At 44.0% G+C, this 24,820-nt stretch overlaps 1 protein-coding gene across 3 annotated transcripts in view; it reads left to right on the forward strand.

Annotated features, from left to right (window-relative positions):
* Positions 1–22,540, forward strand: part of plpp4 (phospholipid phosphatase 4) — a 262,282-nt gene extending 239,742 nt beyond the window's left edge. For all 3 annotated transcript variants that reach the window (XM_080205293.1, XM_080205295.1, XM_080205296.1), the window contains one exon: positions 21,790–22,540. In XM_080205293.1, coding sequence (XP_080061419.1) covers positions 21,790–21,989 — 200 coding nt within the window. In that variant the 3' untranslated portion in view covers positions 21,990–22,540. The remainder of the gene's footprint in view (positions 1–21,789) is intronic.
* Positions 22,541–24,820: the final 2,280 nt, after the last annotated feature.

The following is a 24,820-nucleotide window of genomic DNA, read 5'->3' on the forward strand; positions in this document are numbered from 1 at the left end:
TCAAGTCCAATTCAGAGCCTCAACAAGTTGAGACATTGCCGATCCAAGCTGACAAGACAGGGCTCTCACCTCTTGTCTTGGGCTTGACCTACATGATCCAAGTAGGTATAGCTCTTCCTCCAAGACTTGACCTCTTTTGCATCTTAGCCAAAAGGCCGAGATGATGCTTTTAAAATTTGCTTCAAATGAAGCTAAAATGTAACCTCATAACTTCAACCAAGTACAGCATGTCCACACTACACTTGATCTTAGCCAAAAGACCGAGAAGTGTCTTTTTTGGAATGCAAATTTTTTTTATTTCAAAAATATACTTTATTCTTAAAATAAAACTCTCAAATAAGCCATTGCAAAACAATGTATCCAATAATTACAAACAGTGCAAAAAAAACCTGTCATTTTTACAGAACTATATGATGCTTATTTACACAACATTATATTCATTACATTTCAGTATTTGAAACTATACACATACATCAGGTTTCACTGTGTGCTGTTGTTTTTTCAGATCGGCACAGTTACACAGGCCGAGGTATTCTACAGTTACCGGTCCCTGGGTCTGCCTTGGTTGAAAGGCTTTACACAGTGGCCTTTCCCCAATGTGCCTTTGCAGCGCTGCCCCAAGCTTGAGCGCATCCCTCAGCACATAGCCCTGGACCTTGGAATGTCCCAGTCTGCAACACTCGGTCGAGGACAAATCTTTCAACTGGAAGATCAGCAAATTTTGGGGGAACAAAGTGCGTCCTTCACCGAGTTGATGACCCTCCAGCAGCAGTTGATATCCGTCTCGGTGTGTGCCCCTGGAAACAGCCCGTAGAGCACAGAGTCCTGAGACACTGAGCTGCTCGGGACAAACCTCAACAAATACCATTACATCTCACTCCAGACCTACTTTGCAAAGGCACATTCCGCAAGGAGGTGTCCGACCATCTCATCACTCCGCTTCGAGGGCAGCGTGCGGTGATGTTGAGACCTCGAGGATCTGACAGGAAGTGCCCTTCTCACCACCAGCCAAGCCAGCTCTTGGTGCTTGTTTGTGAGTTCTGGTGATGAGGCATTCTGCCAGATGACATTGACAGTCTGCTCAGGCGACCATCCGACAGGATCCGCCATCTCCCTTTCTCTCAGGGCCTCGAGGACATTACGTATTGACAGCTGCTTGATTGCCATGTGGTCAAAAGTGTATTTCTGAAAAAATTTCTCCACGAAGGACAGGTGCTGCGATACGGTCCAGCTACTTGGAGCGTTCCACGGCAGTGTGGCCAGACCCATCCTCCACAACACTTGGGACAGGTAGAACCTCAAAAGGTAGTGGCACTTGCTGTTAGCGTGCCAAAGATCTATACACAGCTTGATGCAGCCGCACACAAAGGTGGCCATCAGGATGAGGGAATGCTTTTCCCTCCGTTCTCTAGAGATTTATGCATCACTTCCCTCTGGACACGATCCATCTTTGATCTCTTGATAAATTTGAAGATGGCCTGGGTCACTGCTGCTGCACAGGATTTGGGGATAGGCCAGACTTGCGCCACATACAACAACACAGAGAGTACCTCTCACTGTTGACCAGGTTTTTTCCAGTGATAGAGAGGGAGCGTTGCTCCCACAAGCCCAATTTTTGCCTCGCTTCGGCAATGCGCTCCTCCCAGATTTTAACACATGCCCCACCACTCCAAACCATATCCCCAGCATCTTAAGGTACTCTGCCCTGACGGTGAAGGGGCCAAAGAATCTGTTAGCCCACTCCCTAAAGAACATGGCCTCACTCTTGCCCCAGTTGACTTTGACTCCCGAGGCCAGCTCAAACTGCTCACAGACTTGGAGGAGCCTGCGAACAGACGAGGGGTCCGAGCAGAAGACAGCCACGTCATCCATGTACAGGGAGACTTTGACCTGTGTGCCTCTGCTACCTGGGATTGTCACCCCTTTGATGCCTGGGTCGCTTCTGAGGGCCTCGGCAAAGGGTTCAATGCAACACACAAAAAGGACAGAGGAGCGAGGGCAGCCCTGCCTGACTCCAGACCTGGTCTGAAACATATCTGATTCCTATCCATTGACTGAAACTGCGCTACTGATGTCTGTTCCAATTGCGGATTCCCTCCCCAAAGCCCATTTTGGAGAGCACATCCAGCATGTCGCTGTGCGATATTCTGTCAAACACCTTCTTCTGGTCTAGGCTGATGAGGCACGTATCCACCTGTCTGTCCTGCACATAAGCGATCGTATCCCTGAGTAGCGCGAGGCTATCAGAGATCTTCCTGCCGGGTACAGCACAGGATTGATCAGGATGGATCACTGACCCCAGAGCAGACTTGACCTGGTTGGCGATGACCTTGACTAGAATTTTACTGTCCACTTTCAATAGTGAAATGGGTCGCCAATTTCTAATTTCTTCCCTTTCCCCGTTCTGCTTGTAGATGAGGGTAATGATTCCCCAGTTACAGTACTGACATGTGTATGGCCCATATAACAGCTGGGAAGGATAGATGAGTTAGACTTTACGGAAACCTCTTTGATTGCATGTGATGGCGTGGGACAACTAAGATTTATAATGAAACACCGTATAAGCAGTTTGATGAACATGCTCCAATTATTCCAATGATTTACATCCTTGTATCACAACCAGTCACAGAAATGGGAAAACATCCCAGCCCCAATTCAGATGAGCAAAGATAGAAAGTTTGCATAACATTGACCTACTGCCTATAAGCTTCACTCAGTTTCTCAATTCACTACACTCCCATCTTCCACCAATTAATTATTTCTCATGATTTGAATTGTTTGAGGTGGTTACAAAGTTATACTTTTGTTCTTTGGCACAGTGGTTAGCACTGCTGCCTTACAGTGCCAGGGATCCAGGTTCAATTCCGGCCTTGGGTGACTGAGTGGGGTTTGCACGTTCTCCCTGTGTCTGTGTAGGTTTCCTCCAGGTGCTCCAGTCTCCTCCCACACTCCAAAGATCTGTGCATTTGGTGGATTGGCTATGCTAAATTGTCCCTGAGTGTCAGGGGGATTAGCAGGATAAATAAGAATTGTGGAGGTAGGGCCTGGGTGGGATTGTTGTCAATGCAGGCTCGATGGGTTAAATGGCCACCTTCTGCCCTGTAAGGATTCTATGATTCTGAGATTTCCAATCATGATAGCTTGCACTGCAGGCACACAAATTGTTAAACCAGGTTTAAATGGTTTAAACTGATCTTTTATTTAATGAATGCAAAGACTGGCGATTTCACATTTAACGTTAGTTGTACGCACAGATCCAAAGGACTTGGTTGGGAAGCGGAGTTTCTGTCATCCATCACAGCACAGCAGACAAACCTAAATATTCCAAGGAAAATAGTCTGTCAAAGAGCTAATCAAGCGTGCAGATACAATTGCCAGATTTTAAAAATGAGTACCAGTGGGATAGCAGTCTGTTGGGAGCCAGCGCTGGCAGAATGAAGATGCTGACTGCAAAATCTTTGCCCATTTGTTTTGTGAGTGATATTTGTGCTCAGGTCTGTGCACTGCACTGTTTTGTGTTTATTATACAGCATTCTGAATTGAAGTACTATTCAACTTGTACATTTAAAAACAATTAGCGAGGTGTTTGGATATTTTTAGCTGGATCGCAGACATATCTTCAAAATAGGGAAGGGTGCCAAAGCAGTCTTCAGATTCAGGCCTACCGCCAACTCTCTGAACCTTGACCGATGTTTTGACCTTTGACCAAGGCAGGGAGTGTCAGCTGTTGTTCAGCATCTTTCACTTGGTGTAAGAAGGTTAGGATTCAGCCTCCACTCCAGAGACTTGAACACAACAGTCTCGTCTGGCATTCCAATGCAACACTGAGGAATGCTGCAATGTCAGAGGTACAAAGAACAACACAGCATGGGAAACAGGCCCTTTGGCCCAACAAGCCCGCGCCGCCATCTTAACAATGTGTTTTTCCTACACCACCCTTGACCCATGTCTATGCGTATGGTACCCCCATTGGAAACCAGATTAAGGGGAGAATAATTTAGGGACAGTTTGTTACACCAATCAGTCTAAGAGCACATCTTTGGGGTGTGGGAGGAAACCGGAGCACCCGGAGGAAACCCACGCAACCACAGGGAGAATGCGCAAACTCCCACAGACACTGGCCCAAATCCATGTATCCGCACAGCTAGCAGTGATAGTCACTGAGCTGTTGTGGTGCCCGTCTGCTGGTCCAGGATTAAGCACACACAAAAGGTGCTGCCTTTTGAACACTAAACTGAGATCCATGTGCTCTTTCAGGAGGGCATGGAGAGAGTGCAGAAAAGGTTTACCAGGATGTTGCCTGGTATGGAGGGGATTAGCTATGAGGTGAGATTGAGTAAACTAGGGTTGTTCTCTCTGGAAAGACGGAGGTTGAGAGTCGACCTAATAAAAGTTTATAAAATTATGAAGGGCAGAGATAGGGTGAACAGTTGGAAGCTTTTACCCAGGTCAGAAATGACATACACAAGGTGTCACAAGTTCAAGGTAAGGGTGGGGGGAAAGGTTCAATACAGATATGCAGGGGATGTATTTTACACAGAGGGTGATGGGGGCCTGGAATGCACTACCAAGCAAGGTGGTTGAGGCAGACATGCTAGGATCATTTAAGACTTATCTAGATAGCCACATGAATAGACTGGAAATAGAGGGATGGAAACGGATGGTCTAGTTAGGAACACATGATTGAAGGGCCAAAGGCCCTGTTCCAGTGCTGTATTGTTCTTTGTTTCTTTGAGGGCATAACAAATCTCAGGGTACTGTGACGATATGGAGCCTTTTAAGAAACATATTTTAATCATGCTTCTCTGACGTTTTTACAAACAGGCCCCGATGTTTTATTGTTGCTGTGGTGTCTGAGCTGGTGTCCTTTAGTTGTTGCTGAAGCAATATAATGGGCATCTTATTTATTTTTAAACAGTGTCCTGGGGTTTTATGACCCTTTTGGAATTGTTGGGTGGAACCTTATTGACAGGTCAGGTGGTATCTTCGGACAGTTATTTTTTACACAGGAAAAATCCAAAGGTTTTGGATTCATTTTAGGCAGAAGCTGTTGGGCTTTAGACTGAAAACAGTGTTCTCTCTGCCTCTCTCTGGAGTGAAAATTCTGCCACCTGTGAAGTGTCACTCGAAGCTAGAGACAAACAGGGTCTCTGTCTCTCAAGATGTGCTACAAGTTCCAGGGCTGGGAAGTCTCAGTTGTAATGCAACATTTCAAAGGACCAATTCACAGCAGGTATTGCAAAGTTGCAAAGCCCAGCATGCCGTGAGCGTACTTGCTTTTTGTGCTAAGCTTAGAATGGGGTCTATGTTTGTGGGAGCTGTTTGATTTGGAACAGTATATTTAGCTGCTAAGGTTCATACAATATCAGGGTTGTTTATTTTGTACTTGGTAAAAGTTATGCTAATTTCTCTTGTTAACTGTTTTCTTAAAGAAACTTTGTTTGATAAAACCTTCGTAGTGGGCTACTTGAATCATTCCTGGAGTGAAACATCTTATAATCACCCATGCCAAATTCGAAGTGTAATACCCATGGTCTAGGCTGGCTTCATAAAACCCTTAGCATTTCTGACCTGGGTTATAACAATAATGTATTGATGATGTGTGGAGTACACAATATTCCCTGTTATGCCTGCCAATTTTTGACTCTCAATCACCAACATTAAACAGATTATCTGGCTGTTATCACATTGCTGTTTATGAGAGTTTGCTTTGTGCTGCTTCTCCCTCGTTAGACCAGTGACTCCACTTCCAAAGTGCTTCATTGGCAGCAAAGCACTTTGAGACCTCCTGCAGTTGTGAAAGGTACAATATCAATGCAAGTCTTTTTTTCATTCAAGAGTAAGACTGCTTGCAAGCCAAATGGCAAAAGCAGCAAGCGATAGCAGAGCTAAGCCCTCCCATAACCAATGGATCAGATCTAATCCCTGCGATCCTGCCACATCCAGTTGTGAATGGTGGTGGACAATTAAACAACTAACAGGAGGGGAATGTTCCACAATTAGTTCCTTAATAATTGGTGGAGGGGGGGGGGTGTCCAGCACATCAATGCAAACAAAAGCTGAAGCACTTGCACAGTTTTCAGTCAGAAGTGCCGAGTGGATGATCCATTTTAGCCTCCCCTGGAGTTTCCCAGTATCACAGATACCAGCCTTCAGCCAATTCAATGTACTCCACATGATGTCAAGAAATGGCTGAAGGTATTGAACTGAAAAAGCTCTGGGCCCTGATATTATTTCAGCAATATTACTGCAAACCTGTGTTCCAGAACTGGTATGCCCCTAACAAAGCTGTTCCAGTACAGCAACAATGCTGGCATCTCCCTGACGATCTGGAAAATTCACAAAAAGCAGGGCAAATCTAACCTGGTCGAATACCGACCCATCAGTCTACTCTCAATCATCAGCAAAGAGGCCATCAGCAGTGCTTTCAAGTGATACTCGGTCATAACCAGCACACTCATTATCAGTTTAAGTTCTACTAAGACCACTAGCTCCTGACCTCATTACAAATTTGGTCCAAAAATAGGCAAAAGTTGAACTCAAGAGTGGAGGTGATTTCTATTCAAGATTCGCAGTACAGGGTATTTTTATTTATTTCTTTCCATCCACATCCTGAACTCAAGAGATAAAGTGAGAGTGATGGCCCTTGACATCAAGGCAGTATTTGATCGGGTATAGCACCAAGGAGTTCCAGCAATACTGGAGCCAGGGTGAATCAAAGTGAAACTCTCCACTAGTTGGAGTCAAACCTGGTACAAAGGAAGATGGTTGTTAGAGGACAACTATCTCAGTTCCAGGACATCACAACAGGAGTTCTTCAGGGTAATGCCCTAGACTCAATCATCTTCATCAATGACTTTCCTTACCTCATAAGGTCAGAAATGGGAATATGTTTTGATGATCGCACGATGTTCAGCACTATTCACAACTCCTCAGATACTGAAACAGTCCGTGTCCAAATGCAGCAAGATCTGGACAATATCCAGACTTGGGCTGACAAGTGGCGAGTAACATTCATACAACACAAGTGCCAGACAATAACCATCTCCAATGAGAGAGAATCTAAATATTGCCCATTGACATTCAATGCATTACCGTTGCTGAATCCCCTACTATCAACACTTGGGAGTTACCATTGACCAAAACTCACCCGGACAAGCATTTAATATTGTGCTACAAGAGCAGGTCAGAGGGTGGGAATCCTGCGGTGAGTAACTCCAACATGGTCTCTATGACTTGAATGAACAGTGCAAGCAACTGTGTGTCTTTAACTAATCAGATTTAAGCATAGCTATTGGAAGATGCAGAGTCTGATCCAGGAAATGATAGAATATTTAACTCAATGACAAATCAGGTAAGGAAGCAAAATTTAAAGGGAAAGTAAGGTTGGATTCAGAGAGAGGATGAGAGATAAAAAAAGGCAGAAGTACATTTTTAAGATCAACAAAGGTTTAAATCTGCTGGATTGAGACCCCACACTGATAAAATTAATTTTCAGCTCAAGAGAGGTAGCTTGGCAATAATTAAGACTGAACACATTGTTAAAAGAAGTACTCAGGCTAAATATGGGCATGTCCTAACTTTCTATGGTGAGTTTACTCTGTACCTATGATTAAAGCTTTAGAAATTCCTCCTGTCCAATACATTGGGATGGGGAGCGGAAGATTAAGTGTCATTTTCAATCGTTGATGGAGGAGTGGTCTATCTCGCTCAGCAACTTCTAGATGTTCATGCGTAGCTACCTGTTAGCCTCATAGTTATTTCATTTTTACAATAAATCCTAGCCTATCATGTAAAGCAAATTACTTCTAAGCATTTGACGAAATGAAATTGCTTTTTGAAGAACGTTGGCTATCATTGTGTGACAAAACACCAACTCCTTCTGTCCTGGCAATTTTCTCCAACCAGCAGTGAGATGACTGGTCAGTTAATCTGTTTTTGAAGGCACTGGTTGAATTGGAAGTGTTGGCTAAGACAGCAGATTTGCTAGGTCCAATCGCCAGTCAATTAAACACACACATATATATACACACACACACACACACACACACACACACACACACACACACACACACAGAAAGGTGAAGCTGAAAGCAATTCAATTGGTAAACCGGACACAAGAAGAAGTGAGAAATTTGGAATCAAAATTTTTTTTTAAATGTTTGCTTGGGAGAATGGAATTATGAGAATACTCATTCAAAATGCTTGAAGAGTAAGCATTACTCTTTGTATAAAAACCAATACATCCATGAAAATCAAACAACTGGTAATTACAAACTCTCAGCATTATTAAAAATTTACATTCTTCCAGTTATCAAAATATGTTCACATCTGAGCTGGTGGTTAGTTCAGACAGCCTGATGCAAGATTAAGGAAGTAGGTGAAGACTTTTAATTAAAAATGGAACAGATCAGTACTAAAGGGTTAGTGTACCTTTAAGAAATGTTTTGTTTTAATCATGTTTGCTTTAGCTTTAAGGTGTTTTGGTTTCATTGTTGCCGGGCCATCTGGTAGAAATCCTTCTATTGTTACTTCAATGGCTTAAATGAGGTTTTATTAATTTTTTCTTTGGGCCCTTTTATGATCTTGCATTGTGAAGTGGAAGATTGATTGACAAGTCAAAATCAGGTGGTTCCTCTCCAGGAAAACATCTAAGAATTCACTTTTAGTTTCAGTTTAGAAGGGGGTGGACATGAAGCTGGAAAGCGATGATTCTCTCTCTCTGGTTTTGGAAATTCTGCTGTTAGCTGGAAGCAAGGTTCCCTGTCTTTCTGCAGTAGAAAATCTGCTGTTGGTAGTTGGCTTGACTAGTTGACTACCTGGTGTTTTGGGAAGATGTTCTGAGTCCAAGCTTATCTGTGTTTGCCTCAAGAGAACTGCAGCATTCAACCAAAGGACTAAATTCCAGTATCATGTGAGCATTTGTCATTTCTGTGGTAAACCTGTAGAAAGGGTTTTATTTATAGGATATTTGTTTGATTGGGACATTGCCTATGTTCAGGGGTTGTACGACATCAGGATTGTTTTTTTCCTTGGTGTAATTAGTAAAAGCTATTGCTAATTTTCTTTCTATGCATGTTAACTGTTTACTTAAATAAGCTTCATGAGTTATTTGAATCATACCTGAAGTGAAATATCTCATGCTCACCCTTAGCCAAACTCAAATTACAAAACTTACGATTTAGGCGGACTTCATAAAGCACTTTGGAATTTCTGACCTGAATTATAACAAGGATCACATTGATGTTTAATACAAGAAATTGAGATCTATTAATCTTCCTGGGAAAGTCTCCAGACCAATACATCCCATTTTACCAAGACTGTATCTCACAGATGACAAATGCAGATTTTCTTAAAAGTGAATGTTCATTTTTTTTAAAGTCCATGCGAACCCTTTACACAATAGGGGCCTAGGTTCAATTCTGACCTTGGGTGACTGCCTGTGTGGGATTTGCATGTTCTCCCCGTGTCTGGATGGGTTTCCTCCAGGTCTCCAGTTTCCTCTCACACTCCAAAGATGTGCAGGTTGGGTGGATTGGCCATGTTAAATTGTGCCTTAGTGTCCCAAGATATGTGCAGTAACAAGTCTCACAACACCAGATTAAAGTCTAACAGGTTTATTCGGAATCACGAGCTTTTGGAGCGCTAGTCCTTCACCAGTTGAGTGATATGTAAGTTAGGGGGATCAGTGGGGTAAATACACAGACTAATGTGGATAAGGCCTGGGGACAATGCACTGTTGGAGAGTCAGTGCAAACTTGATGGGCTGAATGGCCTCCTCTGCACTTGTAGGGATTCCATGATGCTATGATTGCATTGTCATGAACTATTTATTTCATGGTTTCACACAGAAAAGAGACTGCCAAAATTCTAAAATTTAATTTTGAGCAGGGTTAGCAACACTCTGGGGAGGACTTTTAATACCTAACAAGTCAACTTAAGAGAACAGCAAACTGGATCTGCCCAGCCTAAACTACTAACTTCTGTGTTTTACATTACTGCTCGGAAAGACTTTCCCCGTGCTGTTAAAAATACAACAGATTATATTCCTGCAAGCTACAATTTTCAGAAAATAAACCGTCATTTTGAAAAAGGTCTTTTTTTTTTGATTGAAAGTTGATTGCAGGGAAATTGGAGGAAAATTCTGCCTCCGTTACAGCTCCTCCTCCAGCTGTGGTGTTGCTTGGGGCTGAGGTTAAAGATGCACAGCCGCATTTCAGAGGGGTTCAACTGAGAAAGCACTCAACTACAAGTAAACAGCACCTATTAAAGACATTTGTGAGCAGAGCACTCTTTTGAAGTGTTGAATAGAAAATGGCAAATTAGGTAAAATTATGAAATTGGATTGGTCTTGAAAATGGGTCCATGTGACTCCATGCCTGTTAGTTCCATCGCAAGCTGTTTACTGCCTGTCAGTTGAAATTAGTGGAAGGTGCAGCCAGTGCCAGTGCATGTTAAAGAATAACTACCCGCCTGAGCAGAGGGTTCAAAATCACAGGAACTAGTATGTGCCACTTCGAAGGGGAGGTGCATCCTGACAGGTGCTGGATGTCATTCTAAAAGTGTTTTTGACATGAGGAGCCCTCAATAATGGCAGAAAATAGCAGAGAGGGACTCCAAGATTTTCTGATGCAGCATTAGAGGTGTTGGTGCATCTGGAAAAAATGAGAGATGTCATTGATCCACAAAGAGTCAGGATCCTGGATATTGTTACCTTGTATATGGTCCCACAGCAGCTAGATGTTTAGGAAGAGGAGTACTTGTCAGTTGTGCTTCATCTCAAGAGTTGACATGAGGCAAAGTGATGAGTTTGCAGCCAATGGCATCCTGTAACATGGGGCAGCCTCAGGAAGCCACCTTCTCACACTGCCTGCTTCTATCTGACAATAGAGAATGAAATGTTTTCAATTCCCTTGGGACACAGTAACCTCCGTTAAGCAACATTCGACGGCAAACTGGGAGGTGTTTCAAATAGTGTCTGCTCCAGTTGGAAGGAGACAGCTGCTGAAAGGTTTGGGGGCCATAGTCACATTCACAGCCACTGTCATTCCATTCTTGCCCTGCTCTGAAATGGTGCTTGTGACTGCAGTCGGTGGGGAAGGATATCTCTGGACAAATGGATGAGAGTGTGATACAGGCTGATAAGATGAAGGAGGTAGTTGTTCTGAGGGAAGATATATTAGCAATTTTGAGAAACCTGAGGGTCGATAAGTCTCCTGGGCCAGATGGGATACAAACTAGAATATCTTGGGAGGCAACGGATGAGATTGCAGAGCCTTTAGCTTTGAAATTTGGGTCCTCACTGTCCATGGGGATTGTGCCAGACTACTGGAGAGTGGCGAATGTTGTTCCTCTCTTCAAGAAAGGAAATAGGAATGACCCTGATAATTATTGGCCAATTAGTCTTACTTCGGTGGTCGGTAAGTTAATGGAAAGGGTCCTGAGAGATAGGATTTATGACCATTTGTAAAGATGAAGCTTAATCCGGGATAGTCAGCACAGTTTCGTGAGGGTTAAGTCCTGCCTCACAAATTTGATTGAATTCTTTGAGGTGGTAACTAAGTGTATAGACGAAGGTAGAGCAGTTGATGTTGTATACATGGATTTTAGTAAGGCATTTGATAAGGTTCCCCATTGTAGGCTCATGAAGAAAGTAAGGAGGTGTGGGATAGAAGGAAATTTGGCTGATTGAATAAGTAACTGGCTGTCTCGTAGAAGACAGAGGGTGGTGGTGGAGGGAAAATTTTCCGACTGGAGGCCAGTTACCAGTGGTGTACCACAGGGATCAGTGCTGGGTCCTCTGCTATTTGTAATTTTTATCAATGACTTGGAAGAGAGGGCTGAAGGATGGGTTAGTAAATTTGCTGATGACACCAAGATTGGTGGAGTAGCGGATGAGGCAGAGGGCTCTTGTAGGCTGCAAAGAGACAGTGATAGGATGCAGAGCTGGGCAGAAAAGTGACAGATGGAGTTTAACCTGGTAAGTGCGAGGTGATTCATTTTGGTGGGACAAACTTGAATGTGGATTACAGGGTCAACAGCAGGGTTCTGAGGAATGTGGAGGAACAGAGAGATTTTGGGGTTCATATCCACAGATCTCTGAAGGTTGCCAATCAAATGGATAGAGCCGTAAAGAGGCTTATAGTGTGTTAGCATTAACAGAGGGTTTGAGTTTAAGAGCCATGGGGTTATGCTGCAACTATACTGGACCTTGGTGAGACCACATTTGGAGTATTGTGTGCAGTTCTGGTCACCTCATTATAAGAAGGATGTGGAAGCACTGGAGAGAGTGCAGAGGAGATTTACCGGGATGCTGCCTGGTTTGGAGGGTATGTCTTATGAGGAAAGGTTGAGGGAGCTGGGGCTTTTCTCTTCAGAGCGGAGGAGGATGAGAGGTGACTTAATAGAGGTTTATAAGATGATGAGGGGGATTGATAGAGTGGATGTGCAGAGACTATTTCCTCGGGTGGATGTAGCTGTTCCTAGGGGCCATAACTATAAGGTTCATGCTGGGAGATATAGGAGGGATGTCCGAGGTAGATTCTTCACTCAGAGGGTGGTTGGGGTGTGGAATAGACTGCCTGCTGTGATAGTGGAGTCGGACACTTTAGGAACTTTCAAGCGGTTATTGGATAGGGACACGGAACACACCAGAATGATAGGGAGTGGGAGAGCTTGATCTTGGGTTCAGACATAGCTCGGCAAGGGTCTGTACTGTGCTGTACTGTTCTATGTTCTATATTCTAAGTGGAGAAGTCTGACCCATTGAGATCCGTGTCAGCAAATTGGTCCCTGAACACCCTGAGCAGAAAAGGGCCAGAATTTTACAATTGTGGATAGGATGCACCATCAACCTGACCAAATGTAAAACTTTGCCAATTGATCATTATGCACACAATTCCGAGGCTGGCGGGGTGTGGGTGTGAATTGGATGAATGCCAGGGCCAACTAAGGTCAAGAACAAGCCAATAGACAGGGATTTCACACTGTCCGTACAATTTTCAGCTCATCACACAGGCAAAACCAGTGGGCACTAATCACATTCTTTTGCATTTCCTCATTGAAGGGTGGGATGAAAGACCACTGGAGCAGCAACACTTTGTCATTGTAAGCGTGGTTATATAGAGCTGTCTGAGCTTCTTAGCAATTCTTTATCTTTTCAAACCTGCCTTTCAGCATTCCAGGACTTATTTATTTATTAGTCACAAGTAAGGCTTCCATTAGCACTGAAATGAAGTTACTATGAAATTCCCCTAATCGCTACAGTCTGTTCAGATTAATGCACCTGACCAGCATGTCTTTCAGAATGTGGGACGAAACCAGAGCACCCAGAGGAAACCCACGCAGACATGGGGAGAATGTGCAAACTCCACACAGAGAGTGACCCAAGCCAGGAATTGAACCTGAGTCCCCGGCACTGTGAAGCAGCAGGGCTAACCACTGCGCTACTGGACGGTTCCTCATCTTCCTTGGACTGTTTCCCTGAAGGTTGGAGCACCGCGATCCCTCATGTGTAAGGCACTGTGGCCCTCTGTATCTGATCCACTGGGGATAGTGTATTCTGCTGGTGGGTCCTCCTCTGAAGAGGAAGAGGAGGCCAGGAGGGAGAATAGGCCAGTTAAGCACAGGTAGCAGCCCAAGGCAAGACCTTTAAGAGGAGAGGCACGGGCTCAGATGATACAAGGCCAGTAGGGATGCCAAGATGGGAGAGAATGCCAAAGAGGCTACCACCGACTGGCTAGAGTCTACAGGCACTCTCCAATTATACCTACATGGCCATTAAGGCACTCGCAGGAGAGCCCAGAGCTTTTGTAAACAGAAACGAGTTCCACTCAATGAATGGTCAGATCATCAAATTCTTCAAGGCTGTACCCATTACTCTGGAAGCTCATATGATGCTTACATCTTGAGGCATTCACTGATTCCAAGGCTGTTTGTGGATGGTTCCTTGGTGACAAGAACTATGCTTTGACGATATTCCATCAGCCAAGAACTGAGGTTGAGGAGGGATTCAACAGGAGTCATGCCTCCACAGGGGTGATGATGGACAGGACCATAGGAAGCTGAAGATGTGACTGATCCAGGGGAGTGCTGCAGTATGCTCCAAATCATGTCTCCCTCATTGTCATTGCTTGCACAACCTGGTTCTGGCAGAAGGGTCTAGTGGAGGCTGAGGAAAGCGAGGCAACTCCGCAGGTTAGGGAGAATGACTCCAGTAATGGGTCAGAGAAAGAGCCTTGGGATTGCAGGGTGAAGACATCACGGTGGATGACAAGAACACTTAAGGGGCAGAGGCATCCAGAATGCTTTGGTAGAGCAAACCTTTAGCTGGGTATCCAAGCCATATACATTTGTTTGAGCCAATGACACTATCTCCTCCGCAAATATTAAATGAGCGCTGAGCCCAGAACAACAGCACCATACAACCTCATACAGTTACAATCTGTGCAGAATTGAGCACTTATTCAACGCATCCAGACAACTCAGCCCATTAAAGAAAATATTTATGTTACTTCACATGAACAGAAAAAGAATTTACAAAATCTTCATCCCAACACAAACATTAACATTAACAAATAATGACACCTGTGACAGGACCTTTATGTGCTCAAGGAGCCTTCAACATGTGTCTCCAGGTGCTGCGTCCACTGTTGGCACCCTGGGACCTCTCTGCTGTGCCAGTTTCTCACGCAAGTGTCACATGTGCTCACCACTGCACATTACCCACAAAGCTGACAATCCAATGTCCACTATCGGGTGGGTATTTTGCACGGGTCCTGGTTCTGAGGAATGGTGTGATGCTGGTGCAGGAGTGATGGCTTCCTGGGAGGTTCATGGTGTGCCCGCAGCGTCACCTATGGCTCCTATCTGAGGAAGGAAAGGACACCATCAGTAAATTCAATCATTAGCATCCCTATCTGGCTGGATGGTCTGATGGACAATGGAGATACACTGCATGCTAACACCTGTATTGGAGCTTCAGTGGACACTGGCCGAGAGCGCTCACTTGCTGATGAGAGGAACTTGTTGTGTTTCCTGTACCCACTTCACACTCAGCTGAGACCTGTACGCTTATCTTCCCCGGGGAACCCCCACTTCAGCGTAGTCGGAGGAGCAAGATCCTCAGTGGCACTCACACTCCAGTGCAGCCGTTTCATGCTTTGTTAACACAAGCAGATTTGGGGCTCCCTCGCTGGTTCAGTGGCACTCTGCCACGTTGTCGTTTGTTTTCTCCTGATAGGGAACAATAGAAAGCTTGCTTTGGAGTTCCGTCTCCCTGAAGGTCCATTTCCGATCTCCTCTCCCCCTATCATCTGGGCATTTCAGTGGCACACCTCCCCTGTCAATACACTGAAGCCTATTATGTTGAGATTCTAGTCTTGGCAGGGTGAGTTTCAGCAACAGTTGGCATACACACTCAACCCCCTGAGTGAACAGAGGAACAGGCATCTGACTGCACCTCTCCACACAGGTTCATGCCCCCTGTGCACTTACCCTTGACATCCAGAGATGAATTTCTTATGACAGTGAAGTCACTTGCGGTGTACGACATTGTGCCCAGTGATCTCAGCAGTGACCAATGACCAGACCTTTTTGGTCAGATGGGGTGCCTTCTATTGCCATCCCTGGGCATGAATGTCCCACCTGTACCATCTGGCACTGACCTCCTTCACCAGAACTCCCAGACACTCAGCGGGGAAATGGGGCACAGAGTTCCCATCTGACTTCCCCTCCCACCCTCCATTACCACAAGTGCCTACACTATAGCTGGACAACAGGTATGTTATTATAATAGTTATATACAACTCCCTCAGCCATCCCTACAATTCCTAGTAGCTGTCACTTCCATTTTAAACCCCCTCCCTACGCCATTTCCTACTGGGCACCCGTTGAACTTGGTGTCCAATGTGTTCCCTGTCCCCCTACCAGCCTAACTGGCAGATTTCAGTATAAAATCAGACCCAGTATAAAAACACATAAACAACACGGTCTTGGCTGGGAGCAGGTTTCAGACTTGTGCCTGGCCACATTGACTTTGCACACTGAATGTAAAGTTTAGGCCAAGGCTTCCCACTGAGAGTTCTTCATCCCTCCAACTCCTCTTACTTCAGCAGCTTGTCCTGCTCTGTTTAACCTCTAATCATCCTCTTGGTCATGTTGAATTGCAAGGGGAATGTCGACAAGTTCACCGGCCCATATTTGGAAGTAAGTGTTTGTGCAGAATCTTTGGCAGAGTCCTTCACCAAATGCCTTGGCACTCGCTCTCTGGGACCAATTCTCCAAAAGTGCTGAATTGGTGAGAAAACTGTTCCAGATCCCAACAGTTCACCTTCTCACCTGAATCTCTGCGCTCTATGCATTCAAAAGTCCCAATCATGAATCTCATTAAAAACGCAGGGGGTGTTTGACAGTTGTGGAATTCTGCACATGCACAGTGGCCACAAACTGTCAAACTCCCATTTGCTGGCCAGCCTGAGATCCCCGCAGTGCTGCCCTTCCAACTCCTCCCAGCCCGATTGTGGCCCCCACAACAATTTCCAGGCCAGCCCTGACTCCCCTGTTCCAAGGTGCCCCGATGCCCAAGCCCCATCCCCATCCCCTCAACCCAACAGCCCCCCCCTTGCTGACACCCCCCCCGCCCCCAGAGGCAATCCCCCTCCTTCCCAACCCCGGAGGCAGTCCCCCTCCTTCCCACCCCAGCAGACAAACCGTCCCCCAGCCCGCCCCAAACACTGCCCTCTCTCCATCCCAGACTGATCCAAATGCAGAGTGGCAGCGGGACCGCCCCAAACCCCCCAATTGCCCCTAGGCTCCAGCCCCTTGGCACTGTCTGATGGGCACTTTGCCCCTTGGGCAGTGCCGGGGCACAGGTTGGCACTGCCAAGGTGCCCATGTCCAGGGAACACCACCCTGGTATCCACCCAAGTCACACGACCTGAAAGGTCCCGATAATTAACTAATCTGTGTATTTAAAATAACTTAAAAGATGATTTAAATTACTCATCTGCCTTACTGCCGGTTTCTAGCGTGGTCTAGCTGGTGATAGTTTGCCAGTTTTGGGAGATGTGTGTGCATTCCCTGTACATGCACAAATCCCCATTCAAGACCGCAGATGCGCGTCTCCCAGCCCGACCTGCCAGAAAAGTGGCAGGTGCGGATGGAAGAATCACGGCCTGTGTGTGTAAACCACACTGAAAACCATCTTCCACAAACACAGCAAGAGCCAACCACAACCAACTGGCAAGTAACCTGAAAATAGTTGATGATTGCTTTAAAGAGCAGAGTGGGAGGGGTATCCTTCCTTCTGCTGGGGTCGCTTCAGCTGTGTGAGCTGAAGAGAGGGTGTTAGCTGGAGCATTGAGCTCCAATATAGTGACGTTGGCATCAGGTCTGTGTTACATGATGCTAGGCATCAGGACCTGCCAACTCTGCATCCTTCCAGTGGATGCTTCCTGCGTGCGTGTGCACACTCTCACCAAAAGCAGCACCCAGTATGGCTCACATCAGAAGTGTGTATGTGTGCTGCAGATGCCATTTCAGAAGAAAGATAGCACCAAAACCGGGGAGGCGGGGAGGGGGGGCAAGGGGTGGGGGCGAGGAACCAAATTTCAACCTTTCTGTTGTACAAGCACACTTCTTATTGATCTCCATTCTTCCCCAACAATATGATTCAAGTATCAGCTATTTGGCTGCATTCTCACAGATCCTCTTTGCACTAAACAGTGTTTATAGAACAAAAATAAATGTGTGTTTTCATTTATCCCAGTTTTTAGCTGCCTGGTCTCCTTCGATTTTCACCCAACCATTCACCAGAAACATGGAATACAAGCTCATAACATTAACAAGGGATAAAGAGCAGAAGAGGGCAGTTCTCTGAAGTTGTGATCATTTTAAGAACCAGTTGTATTAAAATTAACCTCTTTAGGGAATAGAGCTTAGTGAACTCTGACTAGAGCACTCTACCATTTGAGCTACTGGCTTACATGTTAAAAAAATGTTGACAAATATATTTATTTTATAGCTGGCAGTACTGGGAATAGCTTAAAAGTTAGTCCGAGAAATTATGTCTGGAAGGCTTTTAATTGACAAGAACTTTCAAATCAATAACAAAAAAATACCATCCGATCAGTTAACTGAATTGTTAATTCAGTCATTGGTGTACATCCAAACAGGAGTGCACTGCAGTGAATGTCTTATATAGTATAAGGGCTTCTTTGAGACAGAACTCCATCTGTTTGGAACACCAGATTGTGCTCACTGATGCAGAGACTTAGCGCATAGTGACACACCTCAGTTGCCTTGGAAGGATATAACAGCATCCACAGGAGTCTTTTACCCAACCAAATGCTCAAGGGTTTGCTTTATTTATTATTCTCAATGGGATGCTTTCTTTGTTGAGAGATTAGTTAAGAAGAATGAGGAAACTGATTTGCGAGTAATGGGATGATCAGTTTGGAATGAATCCAAGCCTATTTGATTTTTTACAGCACTGTTTTCTCCTTGTTGAAATCCTGCAACTAATTTTTTTTATTATTCATTCATGGGACATGGGCGACACTGGCTGGCCAGCATTTATTACCCATCCTTAATTGCCCAAGGACTGTTGAGAGTCAACCACATTGCTGTGACTCTGGAGTCACATGTAGTCCAGACCAGGTAAGGATGGCAGATTTCCTTATATGAAGGATATTAGTGAATCAAATGGGTTTTTCAGTAATCAGCAATGGTTTCATGTCAGCAGTAGATTCTTAATTCCAGGTTTTTTTATATTGAATTTGAATTCTACCACAGTGGGGTTTGAACCTGGGTCCACAGGACATTAGCTGAGTTTCTGGATTAATAGTCATGCAATAATGCCACTGGGCCATCATCGCGCCAATAGCACGGAAAAGGATTGGTTCTCAGTGTGCCAGACATTAACAGAGCACATCAATAGTAGTTGTATAGTATACTGATGACACATCCTTTTTGCAGTGACAGAGGTCCTCTCAACAACAATTATTTTATGAAGTCTTCTCCAACTCTGTAACCATCCTGCAACTTATGCGCGTTACCCTCACAGCTTTGCCATTCACACAGCACCGAAGTGCTGTCTGTCCTAGCAGCCATGGATACGCAGTGAGTCTCCCGCAGATCATAAAGTCTTTTTCGAAAATTGAATGCAAGTTTGATCGAAGTCTCAACTAGCAGATAGCATAAAGGAAAACTACTGAGGATGCTGGAATCTGAAACAAAAACTGAAAAATGCTGGAGAAACCCAGCAGGTCTAACAGATAACATCCTGATTTCAGAGGAGTGTGAGAATATACATTGCTTCTCAAAGTAATTGGTAGTATTTCCATGTGCTTCTCCAATGAACTCTACAATTAAAAGAAATGGAATCAACAGAAGAATATGTTAGGGGAATGCTAGCTAATATCTAGAAACTATTAGGACATTATTTGGGAGCAGAATGTAGATGATAGCAATAAAAAAAATCATTTTACAAGCAAAATAGATGAAAGCGAGTAGGGTGCAGGTTTTTAAACTGCCTTGTTGGTTTATATTTATTTTCTCTGATCACTTCCAAATAAACTTGAGAAGTACTCTGTTGTGTCATGTTGACACATATTGCCTAGAGTAAATGTATAGTGCAGCAGAGTGCCCCATTTTCTATCATAAAACAACATACTGGTATATTTAATGTATTCATAATAATAGGTACATTTAATTAAATCTAAGCTTCTGATTAACTAAACAGCATTCGTTTAATCAATTGAAAACTTTCAGGACAGAAAAGCCATTAAAACTAATCCAACACTTTGAACTGTCAAATGGAAAGCAAGAATAGTTACTTCAAATAAAAAACAAAGTGCTGAACCACTATTATTACCCGGTGGAGATGGTAGCATAGCGGCAATGTCACTGGACGAGTAATCAAGCCTAACGCTCTGACGAGTTGGGTTCAAATCCCATCACGGCAGCTGGTGGAATTTAAATTCACTTAATAAAATCTGGAGTTGAAAACTAATTATCTGTTGCCATAAAAACCCATCTGGTTCATTACTGTCCCTTTAGGGAAAGACCTGGTCTGACCTACATGTGATTCCAACTCTGAAATGGCTTAGCAGATTGCTCAGTGCGAGGGATGGGTAAGAAATGCTGGTCTTGGCAGTGACACCCACATCCTGTGAAAGAGCACATTTATTAAACAGTAGGTTTTATGTTGGAATAAGGTATCTACTAATGTATTCAACTTCAGCCTCATGCTTTCATCCTGTCCCATGATAAAACTTTAAATTATTCAGGCCAACTTCTATTTAGCACTGATGTACCAATAATTTATTAAGCGAATGACAAAGTAGAGTACAGTTTTAGTAATAGAAGCTGGTGTGACTGGCCTTTCAAAAATAATTATCTAGATTGAAGCAAAATGGTTTATACTTTCTGGTTTTTGGCAGGCGGGAACAGCAGAGAGAGCAGGGGAAGTCCCAAAATGGCTTTTACACTATAGATTTCCCTGCTTTATTGTTCTCTCCCCCTGCCCCTCACCCAGCCAGTGACATAATGAGGTTCCAGTCATCACTAACTGGAAAGCTATTTGAATATATTTAAATACCATTAATGAACCTCCCAGCTGTAATATCTCTCCCCCTCCACCCCCAACTAGCCTCAATGTAAAAAAGTCCCTGTGCCCCACTCCCCCCCATCCCTGGTGGTCTGACGTTGGCGTAGTTTATAACAATTTTTTTTTTAAGTGGGGAGCTGGCAATCAAGGGTCCACAGATTAGTTCAGTTACTAAGGGGACGAAGGTCATGCCCGGGCAGTACCATGGCACTACCCCCAGGCAGTATCCAATACCAGGGCATTGGCTTCCATAGGGGATGTTCTGGATGAAGGGAGGGTTCTGTGTCCATGGTTGGGGGTGAGGGATTTCATGTCATGTCGATGGGTGAGGGGATGGGATTCCTTCATGGGTTCAAAGTCTGTGGGGTCATTCCTTTTTTTAAATTTTTTTTTAACATCAGGCATCCTTTATAACAAAGTGTTCAAAATTTCAGTGGGAAAAGTCAGCAGCACAGGCAGCGGGCTACGCACCGCTTTTCGTGCCCACGTTGACACTTTGAAAGAAAAATGAGAAAGGTCCGCCCTATATGTTGTCATTTGAACCACTTACCAACAAATGTATATTTCATTAAGTCAGTGTACTTACAGGTGATGCCCCACTGAGAGTACTGTGTCCTGTCTGGCCACACTCTGGGCCGTAAACCCAGGGAAGAGTCTGAGGGCATGTCACTAGATGAATACATTGTTTAAACTATTTAGCTGTCACATTAAAGGCTCAGGGAGATGAATTCCATTTACTGTTTGGAGAGACCCACTTGACCTGATTGAAAATGATGAAGGATCTAGACTGTTTACAGGTGGACGTATTAATTATTTGAATTAGCCAAGTTAAGGAGGATGTGTATAAGTTGCATAATCATAATGCGCTTTTTTTGGGCTACTGGTCATTTAAATAGGTTGCTAACTTATGCAGATTTACAAACAATATTTGAAAGCGAGTTGAGCAAACTCCTAAGCTGGAGAAGCTGATGGAAAATAGGCGCTATGTTAGTGCTGAACATCATGGCTATGATTACTTCCAAGAACTGCTTTTTGATCACCTTCAGATGTTCCCTTAAAGTAGTCTGGGGATCGAAAAGAAAGCTGAGTTCTAAATAGGACAGATCTGATGGAGTTGTGGGTGTCATTGTCTTTGTATGTTCCCACTCACTCAGAATTTTGGGGTTTTTTTTGTATTACAGATGCATTGGTCGGCGCCTTTATTGGGATTATTTTTGCCTACCTTGCCTACAGACAACACTATCCATCACTGAATCACACAGAATGTCACAAACCGCATGTGTGTCTCATGGTTCAGGTGTCAGCTGAACAGGATGAAGTCTGCACTCCAGACAAAGCAACCAGCTTGACTTTACAGGGATTAAATGAAGGCCCTGTATGACTACACTTCTGACATGGACAATTATTCCTTCTAACATTCCGCATAAATCAAAACAAAATCTATTTAAAGAAACAAATAAAAAAAAGCATTGTATATCACCATCGTGTACTTTTGTCCTTCACGTCTTCATTTCGAAAGCAAACTTTGAAAGTAAAATAGGTTGTTACAAAAGTGACATGCATGTATGTCATCTGAGTTAAGAAATTCATTTTCAAAAGGTTATCAGATATTAAACAATGGCAAAGAGCATTAAATGCATAGCAAATCAGAAAAATGGTTTTGAATGAAAAGTAATTACAGTGTAAGATTGAAGTAGCAGAATGGTTTTTGCACAATATTGGAAAGAAAATGCTTTAATTAAATATAATTACGATGTGGACAGTATGAAGAGATCATGTATAAAGTCTTGATTAAAATGTAATTAAAATCTTTGATGGATGAAACGATTATAGAAGCTTGCATTGGGAACGTAATTGCGAATGATAGGAAGCGAGATACAAGTTCTAATCTGAATAAATGTATTGAAATTTCATTTTTCTAGGCTGATCCAATGTGGCATTATTCATTAAACTTGAAATTGTTCAAAACTGTGTTTTTTGCATAGATTTTATATCAGTTGTTTTATCAAGCTGCAATAATAGTCTTTAATTTGAAAAATTAGTTTAATTTTTTATGACCTGGAATTATAGAATCCCTACAGTGCAGGAGGGGGGCTATTTGGCCCATTGAGTCTGCACCGATCATAATCCCACCCAGGCACTATCCCCATTACCCCATTTACCCTAGCTAATCCCTCTGACATTAAGGGGCAATTTAGCATGGCCAATCCATCTAACTCACACATCTTTGGACTATGGGAGGAAATCAGAGCACCAGTGGAAACCCACACAGACAACAGGAGACTGAGTAAATTCCACACAGTGACCCAAGCTGGGAATCGAACCCAGGTCTCTGGCACTGCAAGGCAGCAGTGCTAACCACTGTTGCCCCACTTTATCCATAACCTAACTGCCCTGTATTGCCTGATGTGTGTGTTACCTGGTCTTATACCTTTGTGAACTATTGTCAAAAATTCACGGACTACTTGTTAACTATTTAGATTTCAATTCTGAGATTAATCTTCAACTTCTAGACAAGCAAATAGAGCTAAATTTGTTAGCCCTAAAAGCAGGGATTGTGAGGAACGGTTAACCCATATCCTTTGATTGCAGTGAACCAAATTTGCAGTGGCTGCCTGTTTTTGAACAAATTTTGTGTCCGATCAGTGCTGAGAGAGGCGGACACAACAGATTTTCAGATATGTCTTTCTGGAGGAACTGGAAAGCAGAGGTGTCCTGTATTTGCAGAAGGGAATGTGACTCCTCCCCCATCCCCAGATACACACTCAAAAAGCAGTGCCAATGACTTGGCACAGGGGTCATACAAGCTCAGACAGTTTTGCTATCATGGCTGAAAATGACAATGTTCAAAAGGGCTTTTATGGTCTCACAGCAGACACATGGTTACATCACAGGAGGCCATTCAGGCCATTGTGTCTGTGCTGGCTCTTTGAAGGAGAAATTCACCTAGTGCCACTTCCCTGTAAGGCTCTAAACATACTTTTCAGATAACAATCCAATTCTGTTAGTTCCCCATTTTATAAACTGTCTCAACCTGCACTACATTCTCAGGCACTGCAGTCCAGATACTAACCACTCGCTACATGGAAAGCTTTTTTCTCATGTCACTGTTGCTTCTTTTGCCTGTTACCTTAACTCTTTGCCTTCTTGTTCTTGATCTTGTTCTATCCACAGCGGGAACAGTTTTTCCTGCTGTACTCTATCCAGATGCCTTATGATTTTGAATACCTTCATCAAATCTCCCTAATTCATTCAAGTACAGTCCTAACTTCTCCAATCTAGCTAACTCAACTTCCCCATCTTTGGAACCATTCTCATGAATCGTTCCTGCCTTCACATCCTTCCTAAAGTGTGATGTCCAGAACTAGATGTAATACTCCAGTTGAGGCAAAAACCAGTGTTTTACACAACTATTTCTCAATCAGTGCTGCCACATTCAATGATTTATGAAAATCCCCCTCTACCCCCTTCACCCCCTTTAGAATTGTACCATTTATTTTATATTGGCTGGAATTCTCCAGCCGTTCACCCTGGTGGGATTCTCCAGTCCTGTGGGCAGCACATCCTCTCCTATGGGATTCGTGTCAGTGTGGGGGTAACGTCAACAGGAATTCCTATTCACAGCAGCAGGAACAAACCTGGCACTCATCCATCCATTCCACTGACTTATTTGTTTGAAGTTCTACACTCATAGTTCACAATACTCCAGAGTTTTGTACCATCCTCAAATTTTGGAATTGTGCCCTGTACATCAAGGTCCAGGTCATTTATATATGTCAAGGTGAGCAGTGGTCCTAAAGCTGACTTCACTCTAAATCTTCCTCCAGTTTAAAGAAACAGCCATTCATTACCACCTCTCTTTCCTCTCATTCAGCCAGTCTCACCATGTTACCGTTGTCCCCTTTGCTCATGTCTGCCATTTCAGGGAGCGTATTAAATTAGTGAGGTGAAGAAGTGAGACCTTGGAGGGAGTGCAGAAGAGGTTCACTAGGCTGATACCGGAGATCAGGGGGGGGTTGGACTATGAAGAGAGACTAAAGAGACTAGTCTGTACTCGTTGGAGTTTAGAAGGATGAGGGGGGGGATCTTATAGAGACATATAAGATAATGAAGGGGATGGATAGGGTAGCGGTAGAGAGATTCTTCCCGCTTAGAAAGGACAGCAGGCCTGGAGGGCACAGCCGCAAGATGGCGGTGGGGGGTGCAGTTTAA

The sequence above is a fragment of the Carcharhinus amblyrhynchos genome, chromosome 17, assembly GCF_965287045.1.
Source record: "Carcharhinus amblyrhynchos chromosome 17, sCarAmb.v2.hapA, whole genome shotgun sequence".
NCBI lineage: Eukaryota > Metazoa > Chordata > Chondrichthyes > Carcharhiniformes > Carcharhinidae > Carcharhinus > Carcharhinus amblyrhynchos.